At 68.0% G+C, this 25,922-nt stretch overlaps 1 protein-coding gene across 1 annotated transcript; it reads left to right on the top strand.

Annotated features, from left to right (window-relative positions):
- The first annotated feature begins 38 nt into the window (after positions 1-38).
- LOC137363897 (uncharacterized) lies at positions 39-16,426 on the top strand. The gene is given in 7 exon segments (XM_068027407.1): positions 39-137; positions 770-958; positions 5,803-6,102; positions 8,218-8,248; positions 10,522-10,770; positions 11,577-12,320; positions 16,287-16,426. Coding segments are annotated over 7 exon segments (1,752 nt in total).
- Positions 16,427-25,922: the final 9,496 nt, after the last annotated feature.

Raw genomic sequence — 25,922 nt, 5'->3', positions numbered from 1 at the left:
GAGTGAGTCGGCCCCCTCTGGCTCCTCTACCACCCAGAATGAGTCGGCCCTCTCCGGCTGTACCGCCCAGAGTGAGTCGGCCCCCTCCGGCTCTACCGCCTAGTGTGAGTCGGCCCCCTCCGGCTCTACCGCCCAGAGTGAGTCGGCCCCCTCCGGCTCCTCTACCGCCCAGAATGTTTCGGCCCCTTCCGGCTCGACCGCCCAGAGTGAGACGGCACCCTCCGGAACATCTACCGCCCAGGGTGAGTCGGCCCTATCCGGCTCAACGGGCCAGAGTGAGTCGGCCCCCTCCGGCTCCTCTCCCGCCCAGAGTGAATCGGCCCCCTCCGGCTTTACCGCCTAGAGTGAGTCGGCCCCCTCCGGCTCCACCGCCCAAAGTGAGTCGGCCCCCTCCGGCACCTGTGCAGCCCAGAGTGAGTCGGCCCCCTCCGGCTCTACTTCCCAGAGTGAGTCGGCCCACTCCGGCTCCTCTACCTCCCAGAGTGAGTCAGACCCCACCGGCTCTACCTGCCAGAGTGAGACGGCCCCCTCCGGCTCCTCTACCACACAGAGTGAGTCGGCCCCCTCCGGCTCTACTGCCGAGAGTGAGTCGGCCTCCTCCGGCTCCTCTACCGACCAGAGTGCGTCGGCACCCACCGGCTCTAATGCCCAGAGTGAGTCGGCCCCCTGCGGCTCCTCTACCGCCCAGAGTGAGTCGGCCCCCTCCGGCTCTACCGCCCAGAGTGAGTCCGCCCCCTCCGGCTCCTCTATCACCCAGAGTGAGACGGCCCCCTCTGGCTCTACCGCCCAGAGTGAGTCCGCCCCCTCCAGCTCCTCTACCGCCCAGAGTGAGTCGGCCCCCTTTGGCTCTACCGCCCAGAGTGAGTCGGCCCCCTCCGGCTCCTCTACCGCCCAGAGTGAGTCGCCCCCCTCCGGCTCTCCCACACAGAGTGAGTCGGCACCCTCCGGCACCTCTACCGCCCAGAGTGAGTCGGCCCAAACTGGCGCTACCGCCCAGAGTGAGTCGGCCCCCTCCGGCTCCTCTCCAGCCCTCAGTGAGATGCCCCCTCCGGCTCTACCGCCCAGAGTGAGTCGGCCCCCTCCGGCTCCTCTACCGCCCAGAATGATTCGGCCCCTTCTGGCTTTACCGCCTGGAGTGAGTCGGCCCCCTCCGGCTCTACCGCCCAGAGTGAGTCGGCCCCCTCCGGCACCTCTGCCGCCCAGAGTGAGTCGGCACCCTCCGGCTCCTCTACCGCCCAGAGTGAGTCGGCCATCTCTGGCTCTACCCCCCAGAGTGAGTCGGCCCCCTCCGGCTCCTATATCACCCAGAGTGAGACGGCCATCTTGGCTCTACCGCCCAGAGTGAGTCGGCACACTCCGGATCCTCTACCACCCAGAGTGAGAAGGCCCCCTCCGGCTCTAACGCCCAGAGTGAGTCGGCCCAATCCAGCTCCTCTACCGCCCAGAGTGAGACACCCCCCTCCGGCTCTACCGCCCAGAGTGAGACGGACCCATCCGGCTCCTATACCGCCCAGAGTGAGTCGGCACCCTCCGGCTCCTCTACCGCCCAGAGTGAGTCGGCCATCTCTGGCTCTACCGCCCAGAGTGAGTCGTCCCCCTCCGGCTCCTCTATCACTCAGAGTGAGACGGCCCCCTCCGGCTCTACTCCCTAGAGTGAGTCGGCCTCCTCCGGCTCCTCTACCGACCAGAGTGAGTCGGCCCCCTCCGGCTCTACCGCCCAGAGTGAGTCGGCCCCCTCCGGCTCCTCTACCGCCCAGAGTGAGTCGGCCCCCTCCGGCTCTACCGCCCAGAGTGAGTCGGCCCCCTCCGGCTCCTCTACCGCCCAGAGTGAGTGGGGCCCCTCCGGCTCTACCGCCCAGATTGAGTCAGCCCCCACCGGCTCCTCTATCACCCAGACTGAGACGGCCCCCTCCGGCTCCTCTACGTCCCAGAATGAGTCGGCCCCCTCCGGCTCTACCACCCAGAGTGAGACGGCACACTCTGGCGCCTCTACCGCCCATAGTGAATCGGCCCCCTCCCGCTCCACTACCACGCAGAGTGAGTCGGCCCCCTCCAGCTCCTCTACCGCCCAGAGTGAGTTGGCCCCCTCCGGCTCTACAGCCCAGATTGAGTCGACCCCCTCCGGATCCTCTTCCGCCCAGGATGATTCGGCCCCCTCCGGCTCTACCGCCCAGAAAGAGTCGGCCCCCTCCGGCTCTACCGCCCAGAGTGAGTCGGCACCCTCCGGCACCTCTACCGCCCAGAGTGAGTCGGCCCCTGCCGTCTCTACCGCCGAGAGTGAGTCGGCCCCCTCCGGCTGCTCTACCACCCAGATTGAGTCGGCCCCCACCGGCTCTACCGCCCAGAGTGAGTCGGCCCCCTTCGGCTCCTCTACCGCCCAGAGTGAGCCGGCCCCCTCCGGCTCTACCGCCCAGAGTGAGTGGGCCCCCTCCGGGTCTACCGCCCAGAGTGAGTCGGACCCCTTTGGATCTAACGCCCAGAGTGTGTCGGCCCCCGCCGGCTCCTCTATCGCCCAGAGTGATTCGGCCCCGTCCAGCTCCACTACCGCCCAGAGTGATTCGGCCCCCTCCAGCTCCATCACCGCCCAGAGTGAGTGGGCCCCCTCCGGCTCTTCCGCCCAGAGTGAGACGGCCCCCTCCGGCTCCTCTACCGCACAGAATGAGTCGGCCCTCTCCGGCTCTACCGCACAGAGTGAGTCGGCCCCCTCCGGCACCTCTACCGCGCAGAGTGAGTCGCCCCCCCTCCGGCTCTACCGCCCAGAGTGAGTCGGCCCACGCTGGCTCCTCTATCGCCCATAGTTAGTCGGTGCCCTCCGTCTCTACCGCCCAGAGTGTGTCGGCACCCTCCGGCTCCTGTACCGCCCAGCGTGAGTCAGCCCCCTCCGGCTCTACCGCCCAGAGTGAGTCGGCCCCCTCCGGCCCCTCTACCGCACAGAATGAGTCGGCACCCTCCGGCTCTACCGCCCAGAGTGAGACGGCAACCTCTGGCACCTCGACCGCCCAGAGTGAGTCGGCCCCCTCCGGCTCTACCGCCCAGAGTGAGTCGGCCCCCTCCGGCTCCTCTACCGCCTAGAGTGAGTCGGCCCCCTCCGGCTCGACAGCCCAGAGTGATTCGGCCCACTCCGGATCCTCTACCGCCCAGAATGTGTCGGCCCCCTCCGGCTCTACCGCCCAGAGTGAGTCAGCACCCTCCGGCACCTCTACCGCCCAGAGTGAGTCGGCCCCCGCCGGCTCTACTGCCCAGAGTTAGTCGGCCCCCTCCGGCACCTCTGCCACCCAGAGTGAGTCGGCCCCCTCCGTCTCTACTGCCTGGAGTGAGTCGGCCCCCTCCGGCTCCTCTACCACCCAGAGTGAGTCGGCCCCCACCGGCTGTACCGCCCAGAGTGAGTCGGCCCCCTCCGGCTCCTCTACCGCCCAGAGTGAGTCGGCCCCCTCCGGCTCTACCGCCCAGAGTGAGTCAGCCCCCTGCGGCTCCTCTACCGCCCAGAGTAAGTCGGCCCCCTCCGGCTCCACCTCCCAGAGTGAGTCGGCCCCCTCCGGCTCCTCTACCGCCCAGAGTGAGTCTGCCCCCTCCGACTCTACCGGCCAGAGTGAGTCGGACACTCCGGCTCCTCTAGCGCCCAGAGTGAGTCGGCCCCCTCCGGCTCTACCGTCCTGAGTGAGTAGGCACCCTCCAGCTCCTCTACCGCCCAGAGTCAGTCGGCCCCCTCCGGCTCTACCGCCCAGAGTGAGTCGTCCCCCTCCAGCTCTACCGCCCAGAGTGATTCGGCACCCTCTGCACCTCTATCGCCAAGAGTGAGTCGGCCCCGTCCGGCTCCACTACCGCCCAGAGTGATTCGGCCCCGTCCGGCTCCATAAGCGCCCAGAGTGAGTCTGCCCCGTCTGGCTCTACCGCCCAGAGTGAGTCCGCCACCTCCGGCTCCTCTACCGCCCAGAGTGAGTCGGCCGTCTCCGGCTCTACCGCCCAGAGTGAGTCGGCCCCCTCCGGCTCCTCTACCGCACAGAGTGAGTCGTCCCCCCTCCGGCTCTACCGCCCAGAGTGAGTCGTCCCCCCTCCGGCTCTACCGCCCAGAGTGAGTCGGCCCCCTCTGGCTCCTCTACCACCCAGAATGAGTCGGACCTCTCCGGCTCTACCGTCCAGATTCAGTCGGCACACTACGGCACCTCTACCGCCCAGAGTGAGTCGGCCCCCTCCGGCTCTACCGCCCAGAGTGAGTCGGCCCCCTCCGGCTCTACCGCCTAGTGTGAGTCGGCCCCCTCCGGCTCCTCTACCGCCCAGAATGATTCGGCCCCTTCCGGCTCTACCACCCAGAGTGAGACGGCACCCTCCGGAACATCTACCGCCCAGAGTGAGTCGGCCCTATCCGGCTCAACCGCCCAGAGTGAGTCGGCCCCCTCCGGCTCCTCTCCCGCCCAGAGTGAATCGGACCCCTCCGGCTTTACCGCCTAGAGTGAGTCGGCCCCCTCCGGCTCTACCGCCCAGAGTGAGTCGGCCCCCTCCGGCACCTGTGCCGCCCAGAGTGAGTCGGCCTCCTCCGGCTCTACTTCCCAGAGTGTGTCAGCCCACACCGGCTCTACCTGCCAGAGTGAGACGGCCCCCTCCGGCTCCTCTACCGCCCAGAGTGAGTCGGCCCCCTCTGGCTCCACTACCGCCCAGAGTGAGCCGGCCCCCTCCGGCTCCTCTACAGCCCAGAGTGAGTCAGCCCCCTCCGACTCTACCGCCCAGGGTGAGTCGGACCCCTCCGGCTCCTCTGCCGCCCAGAGTGAGTCGGCCCCCTCCGGCTCTACCGCCCTGAGTGAGTTGGCCCCCTCCAGCTCCTCTCCCGCCCAGAGTGAGTCGGCCCCCTCCGGCTCTTACGCCCAGAGAGAGTCGGCACCCTCTGGCACCTCTACCGCCCAGCGTGAGTCGGCCCCCTCCGGCTCTACCACCCAGAGTGAGTCGGCCCCCTCCGGATCTACCGCCCAGAGTGAGTCGGCCCACGCCGGCTCCTCTATCGCCCATAGTTAGTCGGCCCCCTCCGGCTCTACCGCCCAGAGTGTGTCTGCTCCCTCCGGCTCTACTGCACAGCGTGAGTCAGGCCCCTTCGGCTCCTCTACAGCCCAGGGTGAGTCGGTCACCTCCGGCTCCTCTACCGCCCAGAGTGGGTCGGCCATCTCTGGCTCTGCCGCCCAGAGTGAGTCGGCCCCATCCGGCTCCTATACCGCCTGGAATGAGTCGGCCCCCTCCGGCTCTACCGCCCAGAGTGAGACGGCAGCCTCTGGCACCTCTACTGCCCAGAGTGAGTCGGCCCCCTCCGGCTCCACTACCGCCCAGAGTGAGTCGGCCCCCTCCGGCTCTACCGCCTTGAGTGAGTCTGCCCCCTCCGGCACCTCTACCGGCCAGGGTGAGTCGGCCCCCTCCGGCTCTACTGCCCAGAGTGAGTCGGCCCCCTCCGGATCTACCGCCCAGTGTGAGTCGGCCCACGCCGGCTCCTCTATCGCCCATAGTTAGTCGGCCCCCTCCGGCTTTACCACCCAGAGTGTTTCGGCTCCCTCAGGCTCTAATGCACAGCGTGAGACAGCCCCCCTCGGCTCCTCTACAGCCCAGAGCGAGTCGGACACCTCCGGCTCCTCTACCGCCCAGAGTGAGTCAGACCCCTCCAGTTCCTATACCGCCCAGAGTGAGTCGGCACCCTCCGGCTCCTCCAGCACCCAGAGTGAGTCGGCCCCCTCCGTCTCTACTGCCGAGAGTGAGTCGGCCCCCTCCGGCTCCTCTACCACCCAGAGTGAGTCGGCCCCCACCGGCTCTACCGCCCAGAGTGAGTCGGCACCGTCCGGCTCCTCTTCCGCCCAGAGTGAGTCGGCCCCCTCCGGCTCTACCGCCCAGAGTGAGTCAGCCCCCTCCGGCTCCTCTACCGCCCAGAGTGAGTCAGCCCCCTCCGACTCTACCGTCCTGAGTGAGTCGGCACCCTCCGGCTCCTCTAGCGCCCAGAGTGAGTCGGCCCCCTCCGGCTCTACCGTCCTGAGTGAGTCGGCACCCTCCGGCTCCTTTCCCGCCCAGAGTAAGTCGGCCCCCTCCGGCTCCACCTCCCAGAGTGAGTCGGCCCCCTCCGGCTCCTCTACCGCCCAGAGTGAGTCAGCCCCCTCCGACTCTACCGGCCAGAGTGAGTCGGACACTCCGGCTCCTCTGGCGCCCAGAGTGAGTCGGCCCCCTCCGGCTCTACCGTCCTGAGTGAGTAGGCACCCTCCAGCTCCTCTACCGCCCAGAGTCAGTCGGCCCCCTCCGGCTCTACCGCCCAGAGTGTGTCGTCCCCCTCCAGCTCTACCGCCCAGAGTGATTCGGCACCCTCTGCACCTCTATCGCCAAGAGTGAGTCGGCCCCGTCCGGCTCCACTACCGCCCAGAGTGATTCGGCCCCGTCCGGCTCCATAAGCGCCCAGAGTGAGTCGGCCCCGTCTGGCTCTACCGCCCAGAGTGAGTCCGCCACCTCCGGCTCCTCTACCGCCCAGAGTGAGTCGGCCGTCTCCGGCTCTACCGCCCAGAGTGAGTCGGCCCCCTCCGGCTCCTCTACCGCACAGAGTGAGTCGTCCCCCCTCCGGCTCTACCGCCCAGAGTGAGTCGTCCCCCCTCCGGCTCTACCGCCCAGAGTGAGTCGGCCCCCTCTGGCTCCTCTACCACCCAGAATGAGTCGGACCTCTCCGGCTCTACCGTCCAGATTCAGTCGGCACACTACGGCACCTCTACCGCCCAGAGTGAGTCGGCCCCCTCCGGCTCTACCGCCCAGAGTGAGTCGGCCCCCTCCGGCTCTACCGCCTAGTGTGAGTCGGCCCCCTCCGGCTCCTCTACCGCCCAGAATGATTCGGCCCCTTCCGGCTCTACCACCCAGAGTGAGACGGCACCCTCCGGAACATCTACCGCCCAGAGTGAGTCGGCCCTATCCGGCTCAACCGCCCAGAGTGAGTCGGCCCCCTCCGGCTCCTCTCCCGCCCAGAGTGAATCGGACCCCTCCGGCTTTACCGCCTAGAGTGAGTCGGCCCCCTCCGGCTCTACCGCCCAGAGTGAGTCGGCCCCCTCCGGCACCTGTGCCGCCCAGAGTGAGTCGGCCTCCTCCGGCTCTACTTCCCAGAGTGTGTCAGCCCACACCGGCTCTACCTGCCAGAGTGAGACGGCCCCCTCCGGCTCCTCTACCGCCCAGAGTGAGTCGGCCCCCTCTGGCTCCACTACCGCCCAGAGTGAGCCGGCCCCCTCCGGCTCCTCTACAGCCCAGAGTGAGTCAGCCCCCTCCGACTCTCCCGCCCAGGGTGAGTCGGACCCCTCCGGCTCCTCTGCCGCCCAGAGTGAGTCGGCCCCCTCCGGCTCTACCGCCCTGAGTGAGTTGGCCCCCTCCAGCTCCTCTCCCGCCCAGAGTGAGTCGGCCCCCTCCGGCTCTAACGCCCAGAGAGAGTCGGCACCCTCTGGCACCTCTACCGCCCAGCGTGAGTCGGCCCCCTCCGGCTCTACCACCCAGAGTGAGTCGGCCCCCTCCGGATCTACCGCCCAGAGTGAGTCGGCCCACGCCGGCTCCTCTATCGCCCATAGTTAGTCGGCCCCCTCCGGCTCTACCGCCCAGAGTGTATCTGCTCCCTCCGGCTCTACTGCACAGCGTGAGTCAGGCCCCTTCGGCTCCTCTACAGCCCAGAGTGAGTCGGTCACCTCCGGCTCCTCTACCGCCCAGAGTGGGTCGGCCATCTCTGGCTCTGCCGCCCAGAGTGAGTCGGCCCCATCCGGCTCCTATACCGCCTAGAATGAGTCGGCCCCCTCCGGCTCTACCGCCCAGAGTGAGACGGCAGCCTCTGGCACCTCTACTGCCCAGAGTGAGTCGGCCCCCTCCGGCTCCACTACCGCCCAGAGTGAGTCGGCCCCCTCCGGCTCTACCGCCTTGAGTGAGTCTGCCCCCTCCGGCACCTCTACCGGCCAGGGTGAGTCGGCCCCCTCCGGCTCTACTGCCCAGAGTGAGTCGGCCCCCTCCGGATCTACCGCCCAGTGTGAGTCGGCCCACGCCGGCTCCTCTATCGCCCATAGTTAGTCGGCCCCCTCCGGCTTTACCGCCCAGAGTGTTTCGGCTCCCTCAGGCTCTAATGCACAGCGTGAGACAGCCCCCCTCGGCTCCTCTACAGCCCAGAGCGAGTCGGACACCTCCGGCTCCTCTACCGCCCAGAGTGAGTCAGACCCCTCCAGTTCCTATACCGCCCAGAGTGAGTCGGCACCCTCCGGCTCCTCCAGCACCCAGAGTGAGTCGGCCCCCTCCGTCTCTACTGCCGAGAGTGAGTCGGCCCCCTCCGGCTCCTCTACCACCCAGAGTGAGTCGGCCCCCACCGGCTCTACCGCCCAGAGTGAGTCGGCACCGTCCGGCTCCTCTTCCGCCCAGAGTGAGTCGGCCCCCTCCGGCTCTACCGCCCAGAGTGAGTCAGCCCCCTCCGGCTCCTCTACCGCCCAGAGTGAGTCAGCCCCCTCCGACTCTACCGTCCTGAGTGAGTCGGCACCCTCCGGCTCCTCTAGCGCCCAGAGTGAGTCGGCCCCCTCCGGCTCTACCGTCCTGAGTGAGTCGGCACCCTCCGGCTCCTTTCCCGCCCAGAGTGAGTCGGCACCCTTCGGCTCCTCTACCGCCCAGAGTGATTCGGCACCCTCTGCACCTCTGCCGCCCAGCATGAGTCGGCCCCCTCCGGCTCTACCGCCCAGAGTGAGTCTGCCCCCTCCGGCTCTACCGCTCAGAGTGATTCTGCACCCTCTGCACCTCTATCGCCCAGAGTGAGTCGGCCCCGTCCGGCTCCACTACCGCCCAGAGTGATTCGGCCCCGTCCGGCTCCATAACCGCCCAGAGTGAGTCGGCCCCGTCCGGCTCTACCGCCCAGAGTGAGTTGGCCCCCTCCGGCTCCTCAACCGCCCAGAATGAGTTGGCCCCCTCCGGCTCTACCGCCCAGAGTGAGTCGGCCCCCTCCAGCTCCTCTACCGCCCAGAGTGAGTCGCGCCCCCTCCGGCTCTACCGCCCAGAGTGAGTCGGCCCCCTCTGGCTCCTCCACCACCCAGAATGAGTCGGCCCTCTCCGGCTGTACCGCCCAGAGTGAGTCGGCCCCCTCCGGCTCTACCGCCTAGTGTGAGTCGGCCCCCTCCGGCTCTACCGCCCAGAGTGAGTCGGCCCCCTCCGGCTCCTCTACCGCCCAGAATGTTTCGGCCCCTTCTGGCTCTACCGCCCAGAGTGAGACGGCACCCTCCGGAACATCTACCGCCCAGGGTGAGTCGGCCCTATCCGGCTCAATGGGCCAGAGTGAGTCGGCCCCCTCCGGCTCCTCTCCCACCCAGAGTGAATCGGCCCCCTCCGGCTTTACCGCCTAGAGTGAGTCGGCCCCCTCCGGCTCCACCGCCCAAAGTGAGTCGGCCCCCTCCGGCACCTGTGCAGCCCAGAGTGAGTCGGCCCCCTCCGGCTCTACTTCCCAGAGTGAGTCGGCCCCCTCCGGCTCCTCTACCGCCCAGAGTGAGTCAGACCCCACCGGCTCTACCTGCCAGAGTGAGACGGCCCCCTCCGGCTCCTCTACCACACAGAGTGAGGCGGCCCCCTCCTGCTCTACCGCCCAGAGTGACTCGGCCCCCTGCGGCTCATCTACCGCCCAGAGTGAGTCGGCACCCTCTGGCTCCACTACCGCCCAGAGTGAGTCGGCCCCCTCCGGCTCCTCTACCGACCAGAGTGAGACAGCCCCCTCCGACTCTGCCGCCCAGAGTGAGTTGGCCCCCTCCGGCGCCTCTCCCACCCAGAGTGAGTCGGCCCCCTCCGGCTCTAACGCCCAGAGAGAGTTGGCACCCTCTGGCACCTCTGCCGCCCAGCGTGAGTCGGCCCCCTCCGGCTCTACCGCCCAGAGTGTGTCGGCTCCCTCCGGCTCTACTGCACAGCGTGAGCCAGCCCCCTTCGGCTCCTCTACAGCCCAGAGTGAGTCGGACACCTCCGGCTCCTCTACCGCCCAGAGTGAGTCGGCCCCCTCCGGCTGTACCGCACAGAGTGAGTCGGACCCCTCCAGCTCCTTTCCCGCCCAGAGTGAGTCGGCACCCTTCGGCTCCTCTACCGCCCAGAGTGAGTCGGCCATCTCTGGCTCTACCGCCCAGAGTGAGTCGGCCCCATCCGGCTCCTATACCGCCCAGAATGAGTCGGCCCCCTCCGGCTCGACCGCCCAGAGTGAGACGGCAGCCTCTGGCACCTCTACCGCCCAGAGTGAGGCGGCCCCCTCCGGCTCCACTACCGCCCAGAGTGAGTCGGCCATCTCCGGCTCTACCGCCTTGAGTGAGTCTGCCCCCTCCGGCTCCTCGACCGCCAAGAGTGAGTCGGCCCCCTCCGGCTCTACCGCCCAGAGTGAGTCGGCCCCCTCCGGATCTACCGCCCAGAGTGAGTCGGCCCACGCCGGCTCCTCTATCGCCCATAGTTAGTCAGCCCCCTCCGGCTCTACCGCCCAGAGTGTGTCGGCTCCCTCCGGCTCTACTGCACAGCGTGAGTCAGCCCCCTTCGGCTCCTCTACAGCCCAGAGTGAGTCGGACACCTCCGGCTACTCTACCGCCCAGAGTGAATCGGCCATCTCTGGCTCTACCGCCCAGAGTGAGTCGGCCCCATCCGGCTCCTCTACCGCCCAGAATGAGTCGGCCCCCTCCGGCTCGACCGCCCAGAGTGAGACGGCACCGTCTGGCACCTCAACCGCCCAGAGTGAGTCGGCCCCCTCCGGCTCCACTACCACCCAGAGTGAGTCGGCCCCCTCCGGCTCCACCGCCTTGAGTGAGTCTGCCCCCTCCGGCTCCTCTACCGCCCAGAGTGAGTCGGCCCCCTCCAGCTCTACAGCCCAGAGTGAGTCGGCCCCCTCCGGCTCCTCTACCGCCCAGAATGAGTCGGCCCCCTCCGGATCTACCGCCCAGAATGAGTCGGCCCCCTCCGGCTCTACCGCCCAGAGTGAGTCCGCACCCTCCGGCTCCTCTACCGCCCAGAGTGAGTCGGCCCCATCCGGCTCTACCGCCCAGAGTGAGTCGGCCCCCTGCGCCACCTCTCCAGACCTGAGTGAGTCGGCCCCCTCCGGCTCTACCGCCTAGTGTGAGTCGGCCCCCTCTTTCTCTACCGCCCAGAGTGAGTTGGCCCCCTCCGGCTCCTCTACCGCCCAGAATGATTCGGCCCCTTCCGGCTCGACCTCCCAGAGTGAGAGGACACCCTCCGGAACATCTACCACCCAGAGTGAGTCGGCCCTATCCGGCTCAACCGCCCAGAGTGAGTCGGCCCCCTCCGGCTCTACTGCCTAGAGTGAGTCGGCCCCCTCCGGCTCCTCTACCACCCAGAGTGAGTCGGCCCCTTCCGGCTCTACCGCCCAGAGTGATTCGGCCCCCTCCGGCTCATCTACCGCCCAGAGTGATTCAGCCCCCTCCGACTCTACCGGCCAGAGTGAGTCGGACACTCCGGCTCCTCTACCGCCCAGACTGAGTCGGCCCCCTCCGGCTCTACCGTCCTGAGTGAGTCGGCACCCTCTGTCTCCTCTACCGCCCAGAGTCAGTCGGCCCCCTCCGACTCTACCGCCCAGAGTGAGTCCGCCCCCTCAGGCTCCTCCACCGCCCAGAGTGAGTCGGCCCCCTCCGGCTCTACCGCCCAGAGTGAGTCGGCCCCCTCCGGCTCCTCTACCGCCCAGAGTGAGTCGGCCCCCTCCGACTCTACCGCCCAGAGTGAGTCCGCCCCCTCAGGCTCCTCCACCGCCCAGAGTGAGTCGGCCCCCTCCGGCTCTACCGCCCAGAGTGAGTCGGCCCCCTCCGGCTCCTCTACCCCCGAGAATGAGTCTGCCCACTCCGGCTCTACTGCCCAGAGTGAGTCGGCCCCCTCCGGCTCCTCTACCGCCCAGAGTGAGTCGGCCCTCTCCGGCTCCTCTACCACCCAGAATGATTCGGCCCCTTCCGGCTCTACCGCCCAGAGTGAGTCAGCCCCCTTTGGCTCCTCTACCGCCCAGAGTTAGTCGGCCCCCTCCGGCTCTACCGCCCAGAGTGAGTCGGCCCCCTCCGGCTCCTCTAACACCCAGAGTGAGTCGGCCCCCACCGGCTATACAGCCCAGAGTGAGTCGGCCCCCTCCGGCTCCTCCACCACCCAGAGTGAGGCGGCCCCCTCCTGCTCTACCGCCCAGAGTGAGTCGGCCCCCTGCGGCTCCTCTGCCGCCCAGAGTGACTCAGCCCCCTCCGGCACTAATGCCCAGATTGAGTCGGCCCCCTCCGGCTCCTCTACTGCCCAGAGTTAGTCAGCCCCCACCGACTCTACCGCCCAGAGTGAGTCGGACCCCTCCGGCTCCTCTACCGCCCAGAGTGAGTCGGCCCCCTCCGGCTCTACCGCCCTGAGTGAGTCGGCCCCCTCCGGCTCCTCTCCCGCCCAGAGTGAGTCGGCCCCCACCGGCTCTAACGCCCAGAGTGAGTCGGCACCCTCTGGCACCTCTACCGCTCAGCGTGAGACGGCCCTCTCCGGCTCTACCGCCCAGAGTGAGTCGGCCCCCTCCGGATCTACCGCCCAGAGTGCGTTGGACCACGCCAGCTCCTCTGTTGCCCATAGTTAGTCGGCCCCCTCCGGCTCTACCGCCCAGAGTGTGTCGGCTCCCTCCGGCTCTACCGCACAGCGTGAGTCAGCCCTCTTTGGCTCCTCTACCGCCCAGAGTGAGTCAGACACCTCCAGCTCCTCCACCGCCCAGAGTGAGTCGGCCCCCTCCGGCTGTACCGCACAGAGTGAGTCGGACCCCTCCAGCTCCTATACCGCCCAGAATTAGTCGGCACCCTTCGGCTCCTCTAACACCCAGAGTCAGTCGGCCATCTCTGGCTCTACCGCCCAGAGTGCGACGGCCCCCTCTGGCTCTACCGCCCAGAGTGAGTCGGCCCCCTGCGGCTCCTCTACCGCCCAGAGTGTGACGGCCCCCTCCGGCTCTAACGCCCAGAGTGAGTCGGCCCAATCCGGCTCCTCTACCGCCCAGAGTGCGTCGGCCCCCTCCGGACCTACCGCCCTGAGTGAGTTGGCCCCCTCCGGCTCCTCTCCCGCCCAGAGTGAGACGGCCCCCTCCGGCTCTAACGCCCAGAGAGAGTCGGCACCCGCTGGCACCTCTACTGCCCAGCGTGAGTCGGCCCCCTCCGGCTCTACCGCCCAGAGTGAGTCGGCCCCCTCCGGATCTACCGCCCAGAGTGAGTCGGCCCACGCCGGCACCTCTATAGCCCATATTTAGTCTGCCCCCTCCGGCTCTACTGCCCTGAGTGTGTCGGCTCCTTCCGGCTCTACTGCACAGCGTGAGTCAGCCCCCTTCGGCTCCTCTACAGCCCAGAGTGAGTCAGAAACCTCCGGCTCCTCTACCGCCCAGAGTGAGTCGGCCCCCACCGGCTATACCGCACAGATTGACTCGGCCCCCTGCGGCTCCTCTATCACCCAGAGTGAGTCGGCCCCTTCCTTCTCGACCGCCCAGAGTGAGTCGGCCCCCTGCGGCTCCTCTGCCGCCCAGAGTGAGTCAGCCCCCTCCGGCACTAATGCCCAGATTGAGTCGGCCCCCTCCGGCTCCTCTACCGCCCAGAGTGAGTCAGCCCCCACCGACTCTACCGCCCAGAGTGAGTCGGACCCCTCCGGCTCCTCTAACGCCCAGAGTGAGTCGGCCCCCTCCGGCTCTACCGCCCTGAGTGAGTCGGCCCCCTCCGGCTCCTCTCCCGCCCAGAGTGAGTCGGCCCCCACCGGCTCTAACGCCCAGAGTGAGTCGGCACCCTCTGGCACCTCTACCGCCCAGCGTGAGACGGCCCTCTCCGGCTCTACCGCCCAGAGTGAGTTGGCCCCCTCCGGATCTACCGCCCAGAGTGCGTCGGCCCACGCCAGCTCCTCTATTGCCCATAGTTAGTCGGCCCCCTCCGGCTCTACCGCCCAGAATGTGTCGGCTCCCTCCGGCTCTACCGCACAGCGTGAGTCAGCCCCCTTTGGCTCCTCTACCGCCCAGAGTGAGTCGGACACCTCCGGCTCCTCTACCGCCCAGAGTGAGTCGGCCCCCTCCGGCTGTACCGCACAGAGTGAGTCGGACCCCTCCAGCTCCTATACCGCCCAGAATGAGTCGGCACCCTCCGGCTCCTCTACCACCCAGAGTCAGTCGGCCATTTCTGGCTATACCGCCCAGAGTGAGACGGCCCCCTCTGGCTCTACCGCCCAGAGTGAGTCGGCCCCCTCCGGCTCCTCTACCGCCCAGAGTGAGACGGCCCCCTCCGGCTCTAACGCCCAGAGTGAGTCGGCCCAATCCGGCTCCTCTACCGCCCAGAGTGAGACGCCCTCCTGCGGCTGTACCGCACAGAGTGAGTCGGACCCCTCCGGCTCCTATACCGCCCAGAGTGAGTCGGCACACTCCGGCTCCTCTACCGCCCAGAGTGAGTCGGCCATCTCTGGCTCTACCGCCCAGAGTGAGTGGGCCCCCTCTGGCTCCTCTATCACCCAGAGTGAGACGGCCCCCTCTGGCTCTACCGCCCAGAGTGAGTCGGCCCCCTGCGGCACCTCTGCCGCCCAGAGTGAGTCGGCCGCCTCCGGCTCCACTGCCTCGAGTGAGTCGGCCCCATCCGGCTCCTCTACCGCCCAGAGTGAGTCGGCACCCACCGGCTCTACCGCCCAGAGTGTGTCGGCCCCCTGTGACTCCTCTACCGCCCAGAGTGAGTCGGCCCCCTCCGGCTCTATCGCACAGTGTGAGTCGGCCCCCTCCGGCTCCTCTACCGGCCAGAGTGAGTGGGCCCCCTCCGGCTCCTCTGCCGCCCAGAGTGAGTCGGCCCTCTCCGGCTCTACCGCCCAGAGTGAGTCGGCCCCCTCCGGATCTACCGCCCAGAGTGCGTCGGCCCACGCCAGCTCCTCTATTGCCCATAGTTAGTCGGCCCCCTCCGGCTCTACCGCCCAGAGTGTGTCGGCTCCCTCCGGCTCTACCGCACAGCGTGAGTCAGCCCCCTTTGGCTCCTCTACCGCCCAGAGTGAGTCGGACACCTCCGGCGCTTCTACCGCCCAGAGTGAGTCGGCCCCCTCCGGCTGTACCGCACAGAGTGAGTCGGACCCCTCCAGCTCCTATACCGCCCAGAATGAGTCGGCACCCTCCGGCTCCTCTACCACCCAGAGTCAGTCGGCCATCTCTGGCTCTACCGCCCAGAGTGAGACGGCACCCTCTGGCTCTACCGCCCAGAGTGAGTCGGCCCCCTCCGGATCCTCTACCGCCCAGAGTGAGACGGCCCCCTCCTGCTCTAACGCCCAGAGTGAGTCGGCCCAATCCGGCTCCTCTACCGCCCAGAGTGAGACGCCCTCCTGCGGCTGTACCGCCCAGAGTGAGTCGGCACAATCCGGCTCCTCTACCACCCAGAGTGAGACGCCCTCCTGCGGCTGTACCGCCCAGAGTGAGTCGGCACACTCCGGCTCCTCTACCGCCCAGAGTGAGTCGGCCATCTCTGGCTCTACCGCCCAGAGTGAGTCGGCCCCCTCTGGCTCCTCTATCACCCAGAGTGAGACGGCCCCCTCTGGCTCTACCGCCCAGAGTGAGTCGGCCCGCTGCGGCACCTCTGCCGCCCAGAGTGAGTCGGCCGCCTCCGGCTCCACTGCCTCGAGTGAGTCGGCCCCATCCGGCTCCTCTTCCGCCCAGAGTGAGTCGGCACCCACCGGCTCTACCGCCCAGAGTGTGTCGGCCCCCTGTGACTCCTCTACCGCCCAGAGTGAGTCGGAACCCACCGGCTCCTCTACACCCAAAGTGAGTCTGCCCCCTCCTGCTCTACCGCCCAGAGTGAATCGGCCCTGTCCGGCTCCACTACCGCCCAGAGTGATTCGGCCCCCTCCGGCTCCATAACTGGCCAGAGTGAGTCGGCCCCCTGTGGCTCTACCGCCCAGTGTGAGTCCGCCCCCACCGGCTCTTCTAAAGCCCAGAGTGAGTCGGCCCCCTCCGGCTCTGCCGCCCAGAGTGAGTCTGCCCCCTCCGGCTCCTCTACCGCCCAGAATGAGTCGCCCCACTCCGGCTCTACCGCCCAGAGTGAGACAGCCCCCTCCGACTCTACCGCCCAGAGTGAGTCGGACCCCTCCGGCTCCACTACCGCCCAGAGTGAGTCGGCCCCCTCCGGCTCTACCGCGCTGAGTGAGTCGGCCCCCTCCGGCTCCTCTCCCGCCCAGAGTGAGTCGGCACCCTCTGGCACCTCTACCGCCCAGCGTGAGTCGGCCCCCTCCGGCTCTACTGCCCAGAGTGAGTCGGCCCCCTCCGGATCTACCGCCCAGAGTGAGTCGGTCCACGCAGGCTCCTCTATCACCCATAGTTAGTCGGCCCCCTCGGGCTCTACCGCCCAGAGTGTGTCGGCTCCCTCCGTATCCTGTACCGCCCAGCGTGAGTCGGCCCCCTCCGGCTCTACTGTCCAGTGTGAATCTGCCCCCTCCGGCTCCTCTACCGCCAGAATGAGTCGCCCCCTCCGGCTCTACCGCCCAGAGTGAGTCGGACACCTCCGGCTCCTCTACCGCCCAGAGTGAGTCGCCCCACCTCCGGCTCTACCGCCCAGAGTGAGTCGGACCCCTCCGGCTCCTCTACCACCCAGAGTGAGTCGGCCCCCACCGGCTCTACCGCCCAGAGTCAGTCGGCACCCTACGGCACCTCTACCGCCCAGAGTGAGTCAGCCCCCTCCGGCTCTACCGCCCAGAGTGAGTCGGCCCCCTCCGGCTCCTCTCCAGCCCTGAGTGAGTCGGCCCCCTCCGACACTACCGCCTAGTGTGAGTCGGCCCCCTCTGGCTCCTCTACCGCCCAGAATGATTCGGCCCCTCCCTGATCTACCTCCAAGAGTGAGACGGCACCCTCTGGAACATCTACCTCCCAGAGTGAGTCGGACCCATCCGGCTCTTCTGCCCAGTGTCAGTCGGCCCCCTCCGGCTCCTCTCCCACCCAGAGTGAGTCGGCCCCCTCTGGCTTTACCGCCTAGAGTGAGTCGGCCCCCTCCGGCCCTACCGCCCAGAATGAGTCGGCCCCCTCCGGCACCTCTTCCACCCAGAGTGAGTCGGCCCCCTCCGGCTCCTCTACGGCCCAGAGTGAGTCAGCCCCCACCGGCTCTACCGCCCAGAGTGAGTCGGCCCCCTCCGGCTCCTCTACCGCACAGAGTGAGTCGGCCCCCTCCTGCTCTACCGCCCAGAGTGAGTCAGCCCCCTGCGGCTCCTCTACCGCCCAGAGTGAGTCGCCCCCTCCGGCACTACCGCCCAGAGTGAGTCGGCCCCCTCCGGCTCCTCTACCGCACAGAGTGAGTCAGCCCCCTCCGGCTCCTGTCCCGCCCAGAGTGAGTCGGCCCCCTCCGGCTCTAATGCCCAGAGTGAGTCGGCACCCTCTGGCACCTCTACCGCCCAGCGTGAGTCGGCCCCCTCCGTCTCTACCACCCAGAGTTATTCGGCCCCCTCCGGATCTACCGCCCAGAGTGAGTCGGTCGACGCAGGCTCCTCTATCGCCCATAGTTAGTCGGCCCCCTCCTGCTCTACCGCCCAGAGTGTGTCGGCCCCCTCCGGCTCCTGTACCGCCCAGCGTGAGATGGCCCCCTCCGGTTCTACCGCCCAGAGTGAGTCGGCACCCTCCGGATCCTCTACCGCCCAGAATGAGTCCGCCCCCTCCGGCTCAACCACCCAGAATGAGACGGCACCTTCTGGCACCTCTACCGCCCAGAATGAGTCGGCCCCCTCCGGCTCCAATACCGCCCAGAGTGAGTCGGCCCCCTCCGGCTCTACCGCCCAGAGTGAGTCGGCCCCCTACGGCTCCTCTACCGCACAGAGTGAGTCGTCCCCCTCCGGCTCTACAGCCCAGAGTGAGTCTGCCCCCTCCGGCTCCTCTCCCGCCCAGAGTGAGTCGGCCCCCTCCGGCTTTACCGGCCAGAGTGAGTCGGCCCCCTCCGGCACCTCTTCCGCCCAGAGTGAGTCGGCCCCCTCAGGCTCTACTGCCTAGAGTGAGTCGACCCCCTCCGGCTCCTCAACCGCCCAGAGTGAGTCGGCTCCCACCGACTCTACCGCCCAGAGTGAGTCAGCCGCCTGCGGCTCCTCTACCGCCCAGAGTGAGTCGGCCCCATCCGGCACTACCGCACAGAGTGAGTCGGCCCCTCCGGTTTCTATACCACCCAGAGTGAGTCAGCCCCCTCCGACTCTACCGCCCAGAGTGTGTCGGACCCCTCCGGCTCCTCTGCCGCCCAGAGTGAGTCGGCCCCCTCCGGCTCTACCGCCCTGAGTGAGTCGGCGCCCTCCGGCTCCTCTCCCGCCCAGAGTGAGTCGGCCCCCTCCGTCTCTAACGCCCAGATTGAGTCGGCACCCTCTGGCACCTCTACCACCCAGCGATAGTCGACCATCTCCGGCTCCTCTACCGCCCAGAGTGATTCGGCCCCCTCCGGATCTACCGCCCAGAGTGAGTCGGTCCACGCAGGCTCCTCTATCGCCCATAGTTAGTCGGTCCCCTCCGGCTCTACAGCCCAGAGTGAGTCGGCCTCCTCTGGCTCCTCTACCGCCCAGAATGAGTCGGCCCCCTCCGGCTCTACCGCCCAGAATGAGTCGGCCCCCTCCGGCTCTACCGCCCAGAGTGAGTCGGCACCCTCCGGCTCCTCTCCAGTCCTGAGTGAGTCGGCCCCCTCCGGCTCTACCGCCCAGTGCGAGTCGGCCCCCTCCGTCTCTACCGGCCAGAGTGAGTCGGCCCCCTCCGGCTCCTCCACCGCCCAGAATGATTCGGCCCCTTCCGGCTCGACCGCCGTGAGTGAGAGGGCACCCTCCGGAATATCTACCGCCCAGAGTGAGTCGGCCCTATCCGGCTCAACCGCCCAGAGTGAGTCGTCCCCCTCCGGCTCCTCTCCCACACAGAGTGAGTCGGCCCCCTCCGGCTTTCCCGCCTAGAGTGAGTCGGCCCCCTCCGGCTCTACCGCCCAGAGTGAGTCGGCCCCCTCCGGCACCTCTGCCGCCCAGAGTGAGTTGGCCCCCTCCGGCTCTACTGCCCAGAGTGAGTCAGCCCCCACCGGCTCCTCTACCGCCCAGAGTGAGTCGGCCCCCACCAGCTCTACCGCCCAGAGTGAGTCGGTTCCCTCCGGCTCCTCTACCGCCCAGAGTGAGTCGGCCCCCTCCGGCTCTACCACCCAGTGCGAGTCGGCCCCCTCCGTCTCTACCGCCCAGAGTGAGTCGGACCCCTCCGGCTCCTTTGCCGCCCAGAGTGAGTCGGCCCCCTCCGGCTCTACCGCCCTGAGTGAGTCGGCGCCATCCGGCTCCTCTCCCGCCCAGAGTGAGTCGGCCCCCTCCGGCTCTAACGCCCAGAGTGAGTCGGCACACTCTGGCACCTCTACCGCCCAGCGTGAGTCGGCCATCTCCGGCTCTACCGCCCAGAGTGATTCGGCCCCCTCCGGATCTACAGCCCAGAGTGAGTCGGTCCTCGCAGGCTCCTCTACCGCCCAGAATGAGTCGGCCCCCTCAGGCTCTACCGCCCAGAATGAGTCGGCCCCTTCCGGCTCTACCGCCCAGAGTGAGTCGGCACCCTCCGGCTCCTCTCCAGCCCTGAGTGAGTCGGCCCCCTCCGGCTCTAACGCCCAGTGCGAGTCGGCCCCCTCCGTCTCTACCGCCCAGAGTGAGTCGGCCCCCTCCGGCTCCTCTACCGCCCAGAATGATTCGGCCCCTTCCGGCTCTACCGCCCTTAGTGAGTTGGCCCCCTCCGGCTCCTCTCCCGCCCAGAGTGAGTCGGCCCCCTCTGGCTCTAATGCCCAGAGAGAGTCGGCACCCTCTGGCACCTCTACCGCCCAGCGTGAGTCGGCCCCCTCCGGCTCTAAGGCCCAGAGTGAGTCGGCCCCCTCCGGATCTACCGCCCAGAGTGAGTCGGCCCACGCCGGCTCCTCTATAGCCCATATTTAGTCGGCCCCCTCCGGCTCTACTGCCCTGAGTGTGTCGGCTCCTTCCGGCTCTACTGCACAGCGTGAGTCAGCCTCCTTCGGCTCCTCTACAGCCCAGAGTGAGTCAGACACCTCCGGCTCCTCTACCGCCCAGAGTGAGTCGGCCCCCTCCGGCTGTACCGCACAGAGTGAGTCGGACCACTCCAGCTCCAATACCGCCCAGAGTGAGTCGGCACCCTTCGGCTCCTCTACCGCCCAGAGTGAGTCGGCCATCTCTGGCTCTACCGCCCACAGTGAGAAGGCCCCATCCGGCTCCTATACCGCCCAGAATGAGTCGGCCCCCTCCGGCTCTACCGCCCAGAGTGAGACGGCAGCCTCTGGCACCTCTACCGCCCAGAGTGAGTCGGTACCCTCCGGCTCCACTATCGCCCAGAGTGAGTCGGCCCCCTCCGGCTCTACCGCCCAGAGTGAGTCGGCCCCCTCCGGCTCCTCTACCGCCGAGAATGAGTCGGCCCACTCCGGCTCTACTGCCCAGAGTGAGTCGGCCCCCTCCGGCTCCTCTTCTGCCCAGAGTGAGTCGCCCCCCCATCCGGCTCTACCGCCCAGAGTGAGTCGGCCCTCTCCGGCTCCTCTACCACCCAGAATGTTTCGGCCCCTTCCGGCTCTACCGCCCAGAGTGAGTCAGCCCCCTTCGGCTCCTCTACCGCCCAGAGTTAGTCGGCCCCCTCCGGCTCTACCGCCCAGAGTGAGTCGGCCCCCTCCGGGTCCTCTACCGCCCAGAGTGAGTCGGCCCCCACCGGCTATACCGCACAGAGTGACTCGGCCCCCTCCGGCTCCTCTATCACCCAGAGTGAGTCGGCTCCCTCCTTCTCTACCGCCCAGAGTGAGTCGGCCCCCTGCGGCTCCTCTGCCGCCCAGAGTGAGTCAGCCCCCTCCGGCACTAATGTCCAGATTGAGTCGGCCCCCTCCGGCTCCTCTACCGCCCAGAGTGAGTCAGCCCCCACCGACTCTACCGCCCAGAGTGAGTCGGACCCCTCCGGCTCCTCTACCACCCAGAGTGAGTCGGCTCCCTCCTTCTCTACCGCCCAGAGTGAGTCGGCCCCCTGCGGCTCCTCTGCCACCCAGAGTGAGTCAGCCCCCTCCGGCACTAATGCCCAGATTGAGTCGGCCCTCTCCGGCTCCTCTACCGCCCAGAGTGAGTCAGCCCCCACCGACTCTACCGCCCAGAGTTAGTCGGACCCCTCTGGCTCCTCTACCGCCCAGAGTGAGTCGGCCCCTTCCGGCTCTACCGCCCTGAGTGAGTCGGCTCCCTCCGGCTCCTCTCCCGCCCAGAGTGAGTCGGCCCCCACCGGCTCTAACGCCCAGAGCGAGTCGGCACCCTCTGGCACCTCTACCGCCCAGCGTGAGACGGCCATCTCCGGCTCTACCGCCCAGAGTGATTCGGCCCCCTCCGGATCTACCGCCCAGAGTGAGTCGGTCCACGCAGGCTCCTCTATCGCCCATAGTTAGTCGGTCCCCTCCGGCTCTACAGCCCAGAGTGAGTCGGCCTCCTCTGGCTCCTCTACCGCCCAGAATGTGTCGGCCCACTCAGGCTCTACCGCCCAGAATGAGTCGGCCCCCTCCGGCTCTACCGCCCAGAGTGAGTCGGCACCCTCCGGCTCCTCTCCAGTCCTGAGTGAGTCGGCCCCCTCCGGCTCTACCGCCCAGTGCGAGTCGGCCCCCTCCGTCTCTACCGGCCAGAGTGAGTCGGCCCCCTCCGGCTCCTCCACCGCCCAGAATGATTCGGCCCCTTCCGGCTCGACCGCCGTGAGTGAGAGGGCACCCTCCGGAATATCTACCGCCCAGAGTGAGTCGGCCCTATCCGGCTCAACCGCCCAGAGTGAGTCGTCCCCCTCCGGCTCCTCTCCCACACAGAGTGAGTCGGCCCCCTCCGGCTTTCCTGCCTAGAGTGTGTCGGCCCCCTCCGGCTCTACCGCCCAGAGTGAGTCGGCCCCCTCCGGCACCTCTGCCGCCCAGAGTGAGTTGGCCCCCTCCGGCTCTACTGCCCAGAGTGAGTCAGCCCCCACCGGCTCCTCTACCGCCCAGAGTGAGTCGGCCCCCACCGGCTCTACCGCCCAGAGTGAGTCGGTTCCCTCCGGCTCCTCTACCGCCCAGAGTGAGTCGGCCCCCTCCGGCTCTACCACCCAGTGCGAGTCGGCCCCCTCCGTCTCTACCGCCCAGAGTGAGTCGGACCCCTCCGGCTCCTTTGCCGCCCAGAGTGAGTCGGCCCCCTCCGGCTCTACCGCCCTGAGTGAGTCGGCGCCATCCGGCTCCTCTCCCGCCCAGAGTGAGTCGGCCCCCTCCGGCTCTAACGCCCAGAGTGAGTCGGCACCCTCTGGCACCTCTACCGCCCAGCGTGAGTCGGCCATCTCCGGCTCTACTGCCCAGAGTGATTCGGCCCCCTCCGGATCTACTGCCCAGAGTGAGTCGGTCCACGCAGGCTCCTCTATCTCCCATAGTTAGTCGGCCCCCTCCGGCTCTACAGCCCAGAGTGAATCGGCCTCCTCCGGCTCCTCAACCGCCCAGAATGAGTCGGCCCCCTCCGGCTCTACCGCCCAGAATGAGTCGGCCCCCTCCGGCTCTACCGCCCAGAGTGAGTCGGCACCCTCCGGCTCCTCTCCAGCCCTGAGTGAGTCGGCCCCCTCCGGCTCTAACGCCCAGTGCGAGTCGGCCCCCTCCGTCTCTACCGCCCAGAGTGAGTCGGCCCCCTCCGGCTCCTCTACCGCCCAGAATGATTCGGCCCCTTCCGGCTCTACCGCCCTGAGTGAGTTGGCCCCCTCCGGCTCCTCTCTCACCCAGAGTGAGTCGGCCCCCTCTGGCTCTAATGCCCAGAGAGAGTCGGCACCCTCTGGCACCTCTACCGCCCAGCGTGAGTCGGCCCCCTCCGGCTCTAGCGCCCAGAGTGAGTCGGCCCCCTCCGGATCTACCGCCCAGAGTGAGTCGACCCACGCCGGCTCCTCTATAGCCCATATTTAGTCGGCCCCCTGCGGCTCTACTGCCCTGAGTGTGTCGGCTCCTTCCGGCTCTACTGCACAGCGTGAGTCAGCCACCTTCGGCTCCTCTACAGCCCAGAGTGAGTCAGACACCTCCGGCTCCTCTACCGCCCAGAGTGAGTCGGCCCCCTCCGGCTGTACCGCACAGAGTTAGTCGGACCCCTCCAGCTCCTATACCGCCCAGAGTGAGTCGGCACCCTTCAGCTCCTCTACCGCCCAGAGTGAGTCGGCCATCTCTGGCTCTACCGCCCACAGTTAGAAGGCCCCATCCGGCTCCTATACCGCCCAGAATGAGTCGGCCCCCTCCGGCTCTACCGCCCATAGTGAGACGGCAGTCTCTGGCACCTCTACCGCCCAGAGTGAATCGGTACCCTCCGGCTCCACTACCGCCCAGAGTGAGTCGGCCCCCTCCGGCTCTACCTCCCAGAGTGAGTCGGCCCCCTCCGGCTCCTCTACCGCCGAGAATGAGTCGGCCCACTCCGGCTCTACTGCCCAGAGTGAGTCGGCCCCCTCCGGCTCTACCTCCCAGAGTGAGTCGGCCCCCTCCGGCTCCTCTACCGCCGAGAATGAGTCGGCCCACTCCGGCTCTACTGCCCAGAGTGAGTCGGCCCCCTCCGGCTCCTCTTCTGCCCAGAGTGAGTCGCCCCCCCATCCGGCTCTACCGCCCAGAGTGAGTCGGCCCTCTCCGGCTCCTCTACCACCCAGAATGTTTCGGCCCCTTCCGGCTCTACCGCCCAGAGTGAGTCAGCCCCCTTCGGCTCCTCTACCGCCCAGAGTTAGTCGGCCCCCTCCGGCTCTACCGCCCAGAGTGAGTCGGCCCCCTCCGGCTCCTCTACCGCCCAGAGTGAGTCGGCCCCCACCGGCTATACCGCACAGAGTGACTCGGCCCCCTCCGGCTCCTCTATCACCCAGAGTGAGTCGGCTCCCTTCTTCTCTACCGCCCAGAGTGAGTCGGCCCCCTGCGGCTCCTCTGCCGCCCAGAGTGAGTCAGCCCCCTCCGGCACTAATGCCCAGATTGAGTCGGCCCCCTCCGGCTCCTCTACCGCCCAGAGTGAGTCAGCCCCCACCGACTCTACCGCCCAGAGTGAGTCGGACCCCTCCGGCTCCTCTACCGCCCAGAGTGAGTCGGCCCCCTCCGGCTCTACCGCCCTGAGTGAGTCGGCTCCCTCCGGCTCCTCTCCCGCCCAGAGAGAGTCGGCCCCCACCGGCTCTAACGCCCAGAGTGAGTCGGCACCCTCTGGCACCTCTACCGCCCAGCGTGAGACGGCCCTCTCCGGCTCTACTGCCCAGAGTGAGTCGGCCCCCTCCGGATCTACCGCCCAGAGTGTGTCGGCCCACGCCAGTTCCTCTATTGCCCATAGTTACTCGGCCCCCTCCGGCTCTACCGCCCAGAGTGTGTCGGCTCCCTCCGGCTCTACCGCACAGCGTGAGTCAGCCCCCTTTGGCTCCTCTACCGCCCAGAGTGAGTCGGACACCTCCGGCTCCTCTACCGCCCAGAGTGAGTCGGCCCCCTCCGGCTGTATCGCACAGAGTGAGTCGGACCCCTCCAGCTCCTATACCGCCCAGAATGAGTCGGCACCCTCCGGCTCCTCTACCACCCAGAGTCAGTCGGCCATCTCTGGCGCTACCGCCCAGAGTGAGACGGCCCCCTCTGGCTCTACCGCCCAGAGTGAGTCGGCCCCCTCCGGCTCCTCTACCGCCCAGAGTGAGACGGCCCCCTCCGACTCTAACGACCAGAGTGAGTCGGCCCAATCCGGCTCCTCTACCGCCCAGAGTGAGACGCCCTCCTGCGGCTCTACCGCACAGAGTGAGTCGGACCCCTCCGGCTCCTATACCGCCCAGAGTGAGTCGGCACACTCCGGCTCCTCTACCGCCCAGAGTGAGTCGGCCATCTCTGGCTCTACCGCCCAGAGTGAGTCGGCCCCCTCTGGCTCCTCTATCACCCAGAGTGAGACGGCCCCCTCTGGCTCTACCGCCCAGAGTGAGTCGGCCCCCTGCGGCACCTCTGCCGCCCAGAGTGAGTCGGCCCCCTCCAGCTCCACTGCCTCGAGTGAGTCGGCCCCATCTGGCTCCTCTACCGCCCAGAGTGAGTCGGCACCCACCGGCTCTACCGCCCAGAGTGTGTCGGCCCCCTGTGACTCCTCTACCGCCCAGGGTGAGTCGGAACCCACCGGCTCCTCTACACCCAAAGTGAGTCTGCCCCCTCCTGCTCTACCGCCCAGAGTGAGTCGGCCCTGTCCGGCTCCACTACCGCCCAGAGTGATTCGGCCCCCTCCGGCTCCATAACCGGCCAGAGTGAGTCGGCCCCCTGTGGCTCTACCGCCCAGTGCGAGACCGCCCCCACCGGCTCCTCTAAAGCCCAGAGTGAGTCGGCCCCCTCCGGCTCTTCCGCCCAGAGTGAGTCTGCCCCCTCCGGCTCCTCTACCGCCCAGAATGAGTCGCCCCACTCCGGCTCTACCACCCAGAGTGAGTCTGCCCCCTCCGGCTCTACCGCCCAGAGTCAGTCGGCACCCTCCGGCACCTCTACCGCCCAGAGTGAGTCGGCCCCCTCCGGCTCTAACGCCCAGAGTGAGTCGGCCCCCTCCGGCTCCTCTCCAGTCCACAGTGAGTCGTCCCCCTCCGGCTCTACCGCCTAGTGTGAGTCGGCCCCCTCCGGCTCCTCTACCGCCCAGAATGATTCAGCCCCTTCCGGCTCTACCGCCCAGAGTGAGTCGGCCCCCTCCGGCTCCTCTCCCGCCCAGAGTGAGTCGGCCCTGTCCGGCTTTACCGCCCAGTGTGAGTCAGCCCCCTCCGGCTCTACCACCCAGTGCGAGTCGGCCCCCTCCGTCTCTACCGCCCAGAGTGAGTTGGCACCCTCCGGCACCTCTACCGCCCAGAGTGAGTCAGCCCCCTCCGGCTTTACCGCCCAGTGTGAGTCGGCCCCCTCCGGCTCTACCACCCAGAGTGAGTCGGCCCCCTCCGGCTCCTCTACCGCACAGAGTGAGTCGCCCCCACCGGCTCTACCGCCCAGAGTGAGTCGGCCCCCTCCGGCTCCTCTTCCGCACAG

This window comes from Heterodontus francisci, unplaced genomic scaffold, assembly GCF_036365525.1.
Source record: "Heterodontus francisci isolate sHetFra1 unplaced genomic scaffold, sHetFra1.hap1 HAP1_SCAFFOLD_261, whole genome shotgun sequence".
Lineage (NCBI taxonomy): Eukaryota > Metazoa > Chordata > Chondrichthyes > Heterodontiformes > Heterodontidae > Heterodontus > Heterodontus francisci.
Note: the sequence above shows the minus strand (reverse complement) of the source record. Positions and strands in the feature narration are given on the sequence as shown.